This window comes from Erythrolamprus reginae, chromosome 3 (genome assembly GCF_031021105.1).
Source record: "Erythrolamprus reginae isolate rEryReg1 chromosome 3, rEryReg1.hap1, whole genome shotgun sequence".
Classification (NCBI taxonomy): Eukaryota; Metazoa; Chordata; class Lepidosauria; order Squamata; family Dipsadidae; genus Erythrolamprus; species Erythrolamprus reginae.
The window spans coordinates 39,022,359-39,036,670 of NC_091952.1; the positions used below are offsets into that span (position 1 = coordinate 39,022,359).

Below are 14,312 nucleotides of genomic sequence, written 5' to 3' on the forward strand. Positions count from 1 at the left end.
AATCTTGAGAAGATTGAATATCATTTGTTAGCTGAATTATTCTTCTGTGAATGCAAATAAATATTTGGGACCTTACTTCCAAAATAATATGCTTAGAACTATGGTGCTAACACACTAAGTCTAATTAGAGATAGAGAAATCACACTATTTTGTATATTCTCAACTATAAATGTTTTTCTTACAGGTTTGCATTAAAAAACAAAACAAAACTCCACAAGATCATTTTCATTTCAACATAGATGCAAAGGCATAATTGAAAATATTATCTCTAAAGATAGTCATTGTTCCTCACCGTCCATTCATCATAGTTACTTTTAAATATTAGATTTGTTGTACATTGTTTTATTATTGCTGTGAGCCACCCCGAGTCTACGGAAAGGGGCGGCATACAAATCTAATAAATTATTCCAAAATATTTTGATTGGGTTTTTTCCACGTTGGTGTTAAAAGTTGCTAAGAGAGGGCATAAGGCAGTGAATAACTTTTCCCAATACTGTATATAATTCATCTGGAAGATCAGGTTGGTTCACAATGGACTTCAGAAAGAATGAAGTCATCCAGGCTCCTTAATGGTACATTAAGCACCAAGAGATTCATTTATGGTAGATCAGTTTCTCTCATCCAAGTTCATTCTAGCCTAACCATGCTGTGCTTGGTTTGAGGTTACTCCATCTGGTTAGATATGAAATTGCCAGTTGAAGATTTTTCTTTAGAATCCAACATAGATTGTTTGACCAGGTCTCAGACTTATTAAAGGGCTGAGCAGTGGTGGGCTATGAGCGAGAACACTAAATTAAGCTCGCTGCCGCGGCTCGTAACTTCTTGCGGGACCAGCACAATTTTGCTGCTGCGCCTGTGAAGGTAGCAAAATCGTGCATGGAGCCACAGGTAAAACATTGCAGAAATATGGGTGCAATTTTGCTACCTCCACAGGCGCAGCAGCAAAATCGCGCTGGTCCCACAAGAACTTACGAGCCGCAGCAGCGAGCGCAATTTAGCGTTATGGCTTGTAGCCCACCTCTGGGGCTGAGGGAGGCAAAGTTTCCTATATTATTCCATAAAATCCACTAGTACAATCAATTTACATTTAGTACTATGTCGCTCTTAATCAAAGATGACATAAAACTTGATGCAATTATTAAAGTTACAGTTGTTAGACAACTAGAGAAATTATTTGTAATGCAAGGAATCCAATAATTACAGGAGACAGAGAGATATTGTAAGAAAACTACCTCTTACAATCAAGCTGTTCTAACATCAAGTTAGCATCCTCTCTGAGGAAATAACGTAAACAGATTTCTTCAAATTGATTATTTTAGAGATATGCAGATGTTCAAAAGGCAATGCTCCATCGGCACAGATGACTTTAACCTTGCTGTTCTGTTCGCTTTTGCTATACATTTGTACTGTTTCAGGTGTAACAAAATATAACAATCAGTGTGTAGCAAAAAGTCTAAGGAGAAGGGCGGCATAAAAATCGAATAAATAAATAATAAATAAAAAGGAAACAAAATGAAAAAACCCCCCACACTCATAGTAATAACCCCTCAAATGAGGAAAAGTCAATTAATCACAAGTTTCAGATCCATATGACAAATAATCTACAGGTCTCAAATTTCATTTCGGGTCATATTGACCAGAGCAGAACACCAAGGTTAATCGATCCATGAGTCTTAAAACAATGGCTATGATCATCACTTTAATGCAGTAGGAACAAGAATGGATTTGATCAGGAAAAAGAATGCTCCCTTTCTATTTATCAAGAATCACAGAATTAAAAATATCAGGGAATTTTGAATTATCCATGCAAACCACCTGGAACATTACTTTTTCCTTGTAATACATTGCTTTAGATCTATATTGTCCTTTACTCTGACATTTAATATGTAATATGGTAAATGATTTAGCTTTACTAGATAAATGGTCAAAGCAATGGAAACTGCAGTTTAATGTTTCCAAATGTAAAATAATGCATTTGGGGAAAAGGAATCCTCAATCTGTGTATTGCACTGGCAGTTCTGTGTTAGCAAAAACTTCAGAAGAAAAGGATTTAGGGGTAGTGATTTCTGACAGTCTCAAAATGGGTGAACAGTGCAGTCAGGCAGTTGGGAAAGCAAGTAGGATGCTTGGCTGCATAGCTAGAGGTATAACAAGCAGGAAGAGGGAGATTATGATCCCGCTATATAGAGTGCTGGTGAGACCACATTTGGAATACTGTGTTCAGTTCTGGAGACCTCACCTACAAAAAGATATTGACAAAATTGAACGGGTCCAAAGACGGGCTACAAGAATGGTGGAAGGTCTTAAGCAGCGGTCCCCAAACTACGGCCCGCGGGCCGGATGCGGCCCGCTGAGGCGATTTATCCAGCCCGCAGGGAGCACACGAGATTTTATCAATAGATATAATAAGCTCTCGAATCTCCCATCCATTCACCGCGGAGGATGAGGTGAGGAGGAGACGGTGCAGAGGCAAGGGGTGGGGAGGAAAGCGGGCCTGCAATTGGCCCCTTGCAGGCCCGCTTTCCTCCCCGCCCCTTGCCTCTGCACCGTCTCCTCCTCACCTCATCCTCCGCGGTGAATGGACGGGAGATTCAGGAACCCCCCTGAATTTGCCCGAATGGAGGCAGCGGCGGCTTCAAGGGACCTGGTCCTTCTCGGCGCTGCGTTGCTGCAGCCTCCGAGCTCCGCTGTTGTCCCCAGGCACTGTTACCTCAGCTGCGCTGAGAGAGAAAGAGAGAGAGCGTGGAGGGCGGCTTGCCGGTCCACGGCCTCCTGGATGAGCGGCCCTGCATGGCCCCAGCACCGGACTTCGCCGTCGCCTCTGCCCCCGGTCCGGCTCTCCAGCAAAGAGTCCACCCCTTTGCCCTCCATGGTGCCCAGCGCCCGGCCCCAGGCCACCGCCACCTCCTCCTCCTGGTAGCGCGCTAACCTCTTCCTGCAGGAACGGGTGGTGGGGTGGAAGCGATTGGACTTATGTACACGCGCGCCTGCTGATTGGGAAGAGGGGGGGGGGAATCTGCGCCTCCAAAGAGGGGAGGGGGGGGAAGAAAGAAAAAAAGAGTTCCAACTTGGCGGAAGGCGGAGGGGAGAACCGAGCGTTCTGCAGCAAGTTTGCTTGGCTTTCTGGGGCTTTTTTTCCTCCCCTTCCACAACCCCTGTCTGAATGTCGTTTGCCACTTAGGAGTGACCCTCTCTCGGGCTTGTTGTGGATGCGGCGCGGATGAGAGGGAAAGCCGTAAGCGTGAATTAGCAAAACCAGTTCAACCTCTTCTTCGCCTCCTTACCGACTACTGAAGAAAAAAGAAGCTTCGTTGGGATTCTGGCTCTCCACAGAGACTTTCCAAATGTGCTTTTCAGGGCAGCCGGGCTTTTCCCCTCATCCACGCCACATCCACAACAAGCCCGAGAGAGGGTCACTCCTAAGTGGCAAACGACATTCAGACAGGGGTGGTGGAAGGGGAGAAAAAAAAAAAGCCCCAGAAAGCCAAGCAAACTTGCTGCAGCACGCTCGGTTCTCCCCTCCGCCTTCCGCCAAGTTGGAACTCTTTTTTTCTTTCTCCCCCCCTCTTTGGAGGCGCAGATTCCCCCTCCCTTCCCAATCAGCAGGCGCGCGTGTAGATAAGTCCAACCACTTCCACCCCACCACCCGTTCCTGCAGGAAGAGCTTGGGCGCGCTACCCGGAGGCGGAGGCGGTGTGGGGCTGGGCACCGTGGAGGGCGAAGGGGTGGACGTGATTGCTGCCTCTTAGCTAGAGAGCCGGGCGGGGGCGGAGGTGACGGTGAAGTCCGGTGCTCTCCGCTCTCTCTCTCTCTCTCTCTCTCTCAGCGCAGCTTAGAAGTAACAATGCCCAAGGACAGCAGCGGAGTTTGGAGGCTTTAGCAACGCAGCACCATGAAGGACCGTATGTTGGTCCTTTGAAACCGCCGCCGCCTCCGTTCGGGTGAATTCAGGGGGTTAGCTGGAGAGCCGGACGGGGGCGGAGGCGACGGCGAAGTCCACTGCTGGGGCCATGCAGAACTGCTCATTCAGGGGGCCATGGACTGGCAAGCTGCCCTCCGCTCTCTCTTTCTCTCTCTGTTGCCAGCGTGGTGTATGAGAAAGAGAAAGCAAGAGAGAGAGAGAAAGAGGGAGAGATAGAGAGTGAGAGAGAAAGGATAGAAATATAGTGAGAAAGAAAGAGGGAGCGATAGAGAGGGAGAGAGAAAGAGGGAGAGATAGAAATAGAGTGAGAGAGAAAGAAAGAGGGAGAGGGAGGGAGAGAGGGAGAGATAGAAATAGAATGAGAAAGAAAGCAAGAGAAAGAGGGCAGAAGAGGGAGAGATACAAAGAGGGAGAGAGAAAGAGTGAGTGAAAGAGACAGAGAAAGAGAAGAGAGAAAGAGAGAGGGACAGAGAGAAAGAGGGAGAGAGAGAGGAAGACAGAAAGGGGGATAGATGGAAAGAGTGAGAGAGAGAGAAAAAGAGAAAGAGAAAAATGAGAAAATGAGGGAGAGGAAAATGAAACGAGAGAGAAGGAAGAAAAGAGAGGGAAGAGAGAAGTAGAGAGGAAGGAGGGAGGGAAGGAAGGAAGGAGAAATGGAGGGAGTTTCTTGATTTAAGTTTAAATTTACTTGTTAATAAAAATGTATAAATTACTTTATTACTTCTTATTTTAAATATTGTTTTTGTTCCCATTTTGTTTTTTACTTTAAATAAGATATGTGCAGTGTGCATAGGGATTTGTTCATAGGGGCTTTTTTATAGTCCGGCCCTCCAACAGTCTGAGGGACAGTAAACTGGCCCCCTGTGTAAAAAGTTTGGGGACCCCTGGTCTTAAGCATAAAACGTATCAGGAAAGACTTAATGAACTCAATCTGTATAGTCTGGAGGACAGAAGGAAAAGGGGGGACATGATCAAAACATTTACCGTAAATATGTTAAAGGGTTAAATAAGGTCCAGGAGGGAAGTGTTTTTAATAGGAAAGTGAACACAAGAACAAGGGGACACAATCTGAAGTTAGTTGGGGGGAAAGATCAAAAGCAACATGAGAAAATATTATTTTACTGAAAGAGTAGTAGATCCTTGGAACAAACTTCCAGCAGACGTGATAGATAAATCCACAGCAACTGAATTTAAACATGCCTGGGATAAACATATATCCATCCTAAGATAAAATACAGAAAATACTATAAGGGCAGACTAGATGGACCATGGGGTCTTTTTCTGCCGTCAGACTTCTATGTTTCTATTTCAGTAGGCCACTGTAGAGTTAAATTAAATCACAAAACAAATAGAGATCAGAGCAATTACGTATGATGTGCCCACAGCTAAATAAGTATCTTAACACTAGTACTCCATGTCATTAAACATTTTGTCCTGTTGCTATGGCTATAGCAAGTGTGTTGTGCTGATATGTTCATGAGATCTGGTAAAAAGTGAGTAAAACCTATACTTCTGTAAGTGCCCCAATTTGCCATATTATTTGTTATTACACATGATTACATTTTATTCAGCCATTAGTAATGGAAGTGTTTGATGTGTCTGTCTAGCTGGGTGAAGGGAACATAACAAGAATGAAGCCAAACATCCTCCTGGGCTGAGGAAAAAGCCCAAGGATGATACAAACAAGGCAGAACATGCCTTCCCTTTAATCTTCAGAACTTTTTCCTTTTGTAGAGATGCCCGGAGGAGCAACTAATATTTATCTGAAGTAATAAATATGATGAAAGAGCAAAATGGGGTAAAAAAAAAGTTATTGACAAGACTGCTGTTTAGTAACAGTGATGAGAAAAGGATGAAAACCTCAGCAAATATTTTTACATAAATTGTGATGTAGCTGGAATTGGGTCAAAGCAGGGGTGAAATGCTCCTGATTTACTTGTGCTTGTGAGTTGTCGGAGAGCCGGTCGCGAAGGGAGCATAAGGCTCTGCCCACCTGATTGGATGCTGCCTAAAACACAATCTAAGTATTGCCCACAAGATCATATACTGCAACATTCTACCTGTCAATGATTACATCAGCTTCAATTGCAACAACACAAGAGCATGCAACAGATTCAAATTTAATATTAACCGCTCCAAACTTGATTGTAAAAAAATATGACTTCAGCAACCGAGTTTCTGAAGCGTGGAACTCATTACCTGACTCAGTAGTGTCAACCCCTAACCCCCAACATTTTCCCCTTAGACTATCCACGATTGACCTCTCCAGGTTCCTTAGAGGTCAGTAAGGGGCGTGCATAAGTGCACCAGTGTGCCTTCCGTCCCTTGTCCAATTGTCTCTCCTTATCTCATTTATCTTTTCTTCCTTTCAAATATGTTCACCTATACTTTTATATCTTTTCTTCTATTCTTTTCTTTATTCATATGATTACACATCTATTCTCTTCAATGTGTATTATGTATTGGACAAAATAAATAAATAAATAAATAAATAAATAAATAAATAAATAAATAAATAAATAAATAAAAAAATAAAAATTTGGGTTCTTTTCCCCTCTGCGTATACACAGAACACTCTGCGCATGCACAGAGGATAAAATAACCCAAGTGGCGGCATCCGGGTGGGTTGGTGGAGCCTCGTGCTTCCTTTGTGACCGGCTTTCCGGTGAGTCATAGGGTTGGAGATAATTTAGTTTTTTACTTGGCTATCATTATGAAAAAAACCGCAATTGGAGAGAATCCAGTGTAAAATCTGCTTCTTAGTTTATACCAATCTGTACAATTATCACCCTATAGTGGTACCTCTACCTACAAACGCTTCTACTGATGAACTTTTCTAGATAAGAGCTGGGTGCTCAAGATTTTTTTGCCTCTTCTCAAGAACCATTTTCCTCTTACAAACCCGAGCCTCCAAAACTGTAACTGGAAAAGGCAGGGAGAAGCCTCTGTGGAGCCTCTCTAGGAATCTCCCGGGAGGAAACGGGGCCGGAAAAGGCGGGGAGAAGCCTCTGTGGAGCCTCTCTAGGAATCTCCCAGGAGGAAACAGGGCCGGAAAAGGCGGGGAGAAGCCTCCATGGTGGCCTCTCTAGGAATCTCCTGGGAGGAAACACGGCCTCCACCCTCCCTGTAGTTTCCCCAATTGCACGCATTATTTGCTTTTACATTGATTCCTATGGGAAAAATTGCTTCTTCTTACAAACTTTTCTACTTAAGAAACTGGTCACGGAATGAATTAAGTTCATAAGTACAGGTACCACTGTACATTAACAAATAATTCTCTACTCTGTAATGGATGCCAAAAACAGGGTATGCAAATAACTATATACTGCTTGTTCTATATCAGTTGAACTTCAACTCTCAGAATTTCCAGCTAGCTTGACATCAGATGGGAAAAAGTTGTGGTGGAAAGACAAGATGATCCAGTCATTTAATCTAATGTTTTGACTTATCCTTTCTTGTGGTTACTATCATCAGGTCTTCTTTGCCATTATTCATCACTCTTATTCCCTTCCATGGCTTATTGCTTCCATGCATTATATACTGCTCAAAAAAATAAAGGGAACACTCAAATAACACATCCTAGATCTGAGTGAATGAAATATTCTCATCGAATACTTTGTTCTGTACAAAGTTGAATCAGTGTTGCTTCTTAAGTGGACAGTTTGATTTCACAGAAGTTTGTGTTCCCTTTATTTTTTTGAGCAGTGTATTTCACTTGCAATGTTATATAACTGGAGAGAACAAGAGTGGCTGACTGACTTATCTATTTACATGCTTCTCTACTGCTGTCATCTTATGATCCAAATCAGCTTCCTGAAACACTCGGATTTCCGCCTGTCACTTTTCAATGATGCTAAGTTCTGTTGCTTATTTCTTAAGGCCTCTGCTAATCTCATCTGATTTCTCATTTTGCTTGCTGCCATGACTGTGTCATCTTCTATAATGTTCAATCTATTTCTGGATAAACAATCTATTCCAATATCTTTTCTGCCATCACCCACTCCAACATCTGTCTTAACACTTTCCACTTCCTTCTACCTTTCTTGACAAATTCTCAGTTCTATGACTCTCATATTACTCTTCCGTTGCTGTCTCTCAATTACATTGATAGCATCATCCTTCTGTCCTACTATATTCAAATCTGAAACTAATTGCCTCTCCTGTTGTCAGAAAGTCCTACTTTTTGTTTACCGCTTTCCGTCATCCATTCACTTATCCTAACTTTTGCTTCCAAATTCTTGCCACATGACACTTGCTGCTGTCTGAATTTCATTGCCTTTGTCAACTACATGCATGACCTAAGCACTAGAAATCTTGCTTAAAGACCCATTTATTTGCCAAATGTATAAGCATACAGTATATGTTTTCTGGTGGAAGGTCTTAAGCATAAAACGTATCAGGAAAGACTTAATGAACTCAATCTGTATAGTCTGGAGGACAGAAGGGAAAAGGGGGACATGATCGAAACATTTAAATATGTTAAAGGGTTAAATAGGGTCCAGGAGAGAAGTGTTTTTAATAGGAAACTGAACACAAGAACAAGGGGACACAATCTGAAGTTAGTTGGGGGAAAGATCAAAAGCAACATGAGAAAATATTATTTTACTGAAAGAGTAGTAGACCCTTGGAACAAACTTCCAGCAGACGTGGTAGATAAATCCACAGTAACTGAATTTAAACATGCCTGGGATAAACATATATCCATCCTAAGATAAAATACAGAAAATAGTATAAGGGCAGACTAGATGGACCATGAGGTCTTTTTCTGCCGTCAGGCATCTATGTTTCTATGTTTTCCAGGTTTGTCTTCAACAATTCTGGGGGCCAAAAGTATCCGGGCTATTTTTCACTAGTCTGCTGGAGAATTCTGATAGGATAGGATAGTAGATTCTGATGGGTTGCCTGCCATCATGCATGATTAAATACAGGTGTGGTTAATAGCTCTGGTAAAATCCTTAGCAACCCTACCTGTACAAGGCAGATGCTGTTCTCTTTAGTCCTTTTGGTCTGTTGGGCTTTGGTTCTCCAGCCATGTTTATATCTGCAATGAATAATGGTTTGGAATTACTGTAGTATCCGAGCTGTCCTTAAGGCAAACATTCAAAACAAATTTAAGCTACTTTTAACAATTCTTTCGTGGTCAGGGTTTGCTACATAATTTCATTTTAATACTGGGCAACAGTTATTTTCTTCAGATATATCTATTGTATTCAAATAGAAGCAACAGTGTTTTCCTTTTTGTAAAAAATATACAGTATATGGCATATTTATATTCTGCAATGATTTTCAATAAATCCTGTGGTCCCATTAATCATTTCCCCTCTAAGTACTTCATTAATTAATTCATCAAATACTATTAGATATATTTTCATATTATCAAAGCCTTAAACTCATAATAAAAAAATCTATCCCATAATAAGGACGATGAGTCAGCTTAAGCTTTATGCACACAATAATCATTAGGGTCCATTATGAACAAGAATAAATCTCCTTGCTCTCTTACTATTTGCAGGACCTTGAATCACTTAGAAAAATTGATTCATGAAGAATTCAACACCCACCTAAGTCATAGATATTATAACTAAAAGTGTGCCTTCCTATGACAAGCATAGGAAAAGATAGCCAGGCTCCTTAATAACACAGAAAATATTATTTATGTTACTTTAAACTTCTCTGCCATAATACCCATGCTAAAAGCTGGATATCAAAACAGGTCAAATATCACCTGTTATAATTGAAGGGCTGTTTCTCAATTTCAGCACTGAAAGACCTGTCCTTCATTCTGATGGGTTCTGTGGAGACTAAGACATATAACCACTTTTCACTGCCTTAATGGAAACAAAACAAAACAATAGCAACTCAGAGTTCAAGAGAACCCTCCCTTGCTCAGCAGGGGGCTTTCATCCTATAGTTGCTCAGAAATGTTTGAATGATAACTCCGTCCCCTTTCATTTTACCTCAGCAGATCCTAAGTTATTAATAAATGTGACCCATAAATCCCACTTCTGTGTCCATGTGCTTACTCCGTGCCCACCGCAATAGCACTTAGACTTATATACCACGTCACAGTGCTTTAAGTGGTTTACAGAGTCAGCATATCATCCCCAACAATCTGGGTCCTCATTTTACCCACCTCAGAAGGATGGAAGGCTGAGTCAACCTTGAGCCTGGTGAGATTTGAACTGCTGAACTACAGCCAGCAGTCAGCAGAAGCAGCTTGCAGTACTGCACTCTAACCACTGCGCCACCAAGGATCAAGCAATTCAAATATAAAAAGATATTGCTTAATAAAAACAAAGTATAAGAAAGGGTGGGTCATCCCAACATGCTCTGTGAAAGATGGTGCAGCATCAGTGATGGCTTGCATGTAGACCTTGACCATTGTGATCCAATGGCAGTGATGGCGAACCTTTTTTTCCTCAGGTGCTGAAAGAACCTGGGCACATGCACGGGTGCCCACACCCACAATTCAATGCCTGGGGAGGGCAAAAACAGCTTCCCTTGCCCCCAGGTGGTCCTCTGGAGGCCAGAAACGGTCTGTTTCCCAACTTCTCTTGGGCCCAGTAGGCTCGTGATTCACCCTCCCCAGGCTCCAAAAGCTTCCCTGGAGCTGGGGGAGGATAAAAACGCCCCTCCTCGTCCCTCTGGAGGATCTCTGGAAGCTAAAAACATCCTCTCAGAGCCTCTGTGTGAACCAAAACTCAGCTGGCCAGCACACACATGCATGTTGGAGCTGAGCTAGAGCAATGACTCACATGCCAGCAGATATGGCTCCGCATGCCACCTGTGGCACCTGTGCCATAGGTTCACCATCACTGTCCTATGGCATAAAGTGAAGATATAATACAGCAGCTTGGTAATGTGAAACAGACTGGGATCTTTATCAATGCCTGGATGGGAATATCTGCTTACAAATCCTACCCCTCGGTTGACACATTACCGGGGGTGTCAAACTGGCAGCCTGGGGCCTATATGCATCATGCACAGGCCACGCCCACCTCAACTCCGCGAAGGGCAAAGCACCGTGAAATGTCACATGACAGCAATGTTTGACATCTGTGCATTAGACTAAAGCAATCCATAGTGGCTTCATTGATTTTAGTTCAGTCTGTCTGTCTGTTGTATTTACATACTATTGAAATTATATAGCTATGAATAGTATACATTCACAGAAACAGCACACAATAAACTTTGAAACTATACAAATCCATCAGTAGTAAATACACTGCTCAAAAAAAAAAAAAAAAAGGAAAACTCAAAGAACACATCCTAGATCTGAATGAATGAAATATTCTCATTGTACATTTGTACATTGTTCTGTACAAAGTTGTTCTGTACAAAGTTGAATGTGCTGACAGCAAGTGAAATTGATTGTCAATCAGTGTTGCTTCCTAAGTAGACAGTTTGATTTCACAGAAGTTTGATTTACTTGGAGTTATATTCTGTTGTTGAAGTGTTCCCTTTATTTTTTTGAGCAGTATATTATAAGGCAGTGGCACAAACACACACATTCCTTTTTAAAGCCTTGCTTTAAATCCATCTGGGTAGTTTTTTAAAAGGCCACAAGTTGGCATCAGTTTGACTTGCAGTGGGAGGCTTCTCCATGTAGGAGAAGCATCATATAAAAGCATTGCTCATAAACCCCCAGAGATCTCAACTTTCAAGGATTCAGAAGTTGGACGTCCCCAACTAATATGAGGGAACAATTTGAAAAATATTCAGAAACTTACTGGAAGACAATTACAAAACCCTCAAATAACACAAGAGCAAAGAGGGTCAAATGATTATTTAATTAAAGGCAATTTTACCATCTCAATTTTTATTTATGTCTGATTGTCTTTTGCAAAGCTAGAACAAAACTAAAATATAATTTTCAAAATGTCAGATGAGACTACTGTACAGCCATATAAAATGGTTCTACTCATTTATTTTGCATTTACTCATTACTAAAAAGTTGGATGCTTTTAAAATTTTATTTAATTATGTAATGTTGAATGAAAAAAAGATATAGAAGTCAAGAAAATAACAGAACAGAAATGACACATAGTTTTGAGTATATAGGAACAACTTTGCAAACTTAAAGAATAATGCAAAATTTTAAGCAGCTGTGTTTCTATTCTTTCATAAATACAGTACTTTTTAGTAATGAGTAAATGCAAGATAAATGAGTAGAACCATTTTATATGCCTGTACAGGCATATGTCTCATCTGACATTTTGAAAATTATATTTTAGCTTTGTTCTAGCTTTGCAAAAGACAATCAGAGGGCAGAATATGTTGTTTCAAACAGTTGTTTCCTCCTTAAGGAAAATGTCGGAGTTCTCATTTCTTTGCAAGGAACGGAATAGGTTTTCTGCCTCTGGAGAGGTATGACTGGTACTCCTGTTCCCTTCAATATCACTACCACCTACTGAGAGATCAAAAATGTCAATTCCTGATTGAAATGTTATATTCAACAACAATTTTCAGCTTACTCCATGTGACTTGAGCTTCTCAGTGGGTGATATTTCAACACCACGTGTTAAAAAAAAGTTAACTAAGCAGTTTGTTTCAAGTAGGAATTATGTGGCTATTCTATTTGGCTCTTTCAGTCAAAACAGTTAACTTTTAAAGGCCTTTTAGGGAGGCCAAAGCCTCATGCCACCCTTTGCCCTCTTTCCTCCCTGACCTCCCAGTGAACCCCAGACAACAGAACTAAAAGGCTGCTTAAGCCTTTTGACTCTTTGGCTGAAATTGACAAGGCAATTTAATTAAACAAAAAATAATCCCCTCAAGATACTGAAAGTTCCTCATTGCTATAATAGGTTTCCTCACATAAAACCTTTACCCTGAGGTCACCAGTTCAACTTACACATGATAAAAATGGCAAAACCTCACAAGAAAGCCAAACCACATTTCCTCTGTACTGGTCAAGGGAGACTATGTTCACACATTTTCTAGGAACAACCAAAAGTCTCCTCTATAAAATTAACTGCTTTTAAGCTGTAACTTGTATCCACCTTTGATAACTGTGGCTGTTCATTTTGTACTTCTGAGACAGTGTTTCCCAAAATTTTGACGTATGTGTACCCCTTCTATATTTTTTTTAACACTTAATACCCCTCGTCAAAAAAATTGGATGTATTTTAATCCTTTGTTCCTGGCACCTGAGACTGACAGTGAAGAGGACGTGGTTTCAGAGGCTGGAGAGCAATCAGGGCCTTCTGCACTTCCTCAGATGACTGATTCAGGAGAAGAGGAGGGGTCTCTTTTGATGCTAGGATTTGCAGGACCTTTAGGAAGCATGAGTGGTTACTCAGGAGGAGGTTTACTTGTGATTAGTGCTATTGACTACTGGGCCACCCCTCAAGCTATTTAAGATGGAGTCATGCGTCACTCCGGTGTAGAGAACAACACTGCAATCCAGTAATTAGTGTAGCTGCCATAGCATAATGTTAGGATAGGATTTGATATCTGGACTTCTAACAACAAATGCCTTATACACTCCGACTTCATTAGCCAGGAACAGGACTGCACGTAGGTCACAAAGTGAGTCTGCATTTCTGGTAAAATCTGCTTAGGAAGTGACTGGCCATAAAACGATTCAGTGGCTCTTCTCGAATAACAAGAATGTGTCAACAGGAAAAGAACTGTGTGATCAAAAGACACAATTTACATTCCCTGGGGTAAACAGGATGAAGACTGCGATAAAAAGACCTTGCTTTGTGGTAAACAGGAGATAGCCGTATTAACAACAAAGGGGCCCAGGAAATTGGCCATGAGAGACATTTGTTCAGTAGAAATTAGTTACATGCCATATGTAGATAGCAAGGACTCGGAAGTTGTGTCATATCTTAGATTTACATTATTGGATGTTTGTATATCACTTGACATGTACGTGTAAGCATTCCAATTTGCATATCCCCCCAATAAAAGGAGGTGCACAGCTCAATACTGTGTCATTTCACCTGGAGAGAAATGTGTCCAAGTTTTCTTTCTAGGATTCGCATTCGTGAGTGACCCCCCCCATGGCTGAGGTTGCTCTAAGTCCCTCTGAAGACATCGTTCCCCTCATGGACTTTGCAGCACCCTCAAATTAGTTGTTGTATTTATCTATTCCTGGGACTTTGGCCAGCTGCTAAGGACTTAATAATCAGAACGATGAAGATTTTGCTAGCATTTAACTTCTTTGTGAAAATACACTTAAGTAAGATTTTTGTACACAGTAAACCTTTTATTAGTTAATCCAGTGGTGTGCATCTGATTCTTGGGGGTGGGGGGCATAGACAAGACACTACCATTAGCCAGCTCATTACGGTTTACATTGCTAATAGTAGAACCATCTCAGTATACTCAGCTGATTCCCTATTCTGAGGTCCAGGCTTTTAAAGGATATGTAAAAGATTGCTTA

The 14,312-nt window shown here is 41.4% G+C and overlaps 1 protein-coding gene across 1 annotated transcript in view; it reads right to left on the minus strand.

Annotated features, from left to right (window-relative positions):
* RALY (RALY heterogeneous nuclear ribonucleoprotein) overlaps positions 1–14,312 on the minus strand; it is a 230,888-nt gene that overhangs the window by 22,822 nt on the left and 193,754 nt on the right. Inside the window, exon 4 of the mRNA XM_070744867.1 lies at positions 8,891–8,963. Within this exon, the coding sequence (XP_070600968.1) occupies positions 8,891–8,963 (73 nt within the window). The remainder of the gene's footprint in view (positions 1–8,890; positions 8,964–14,312) is intronic.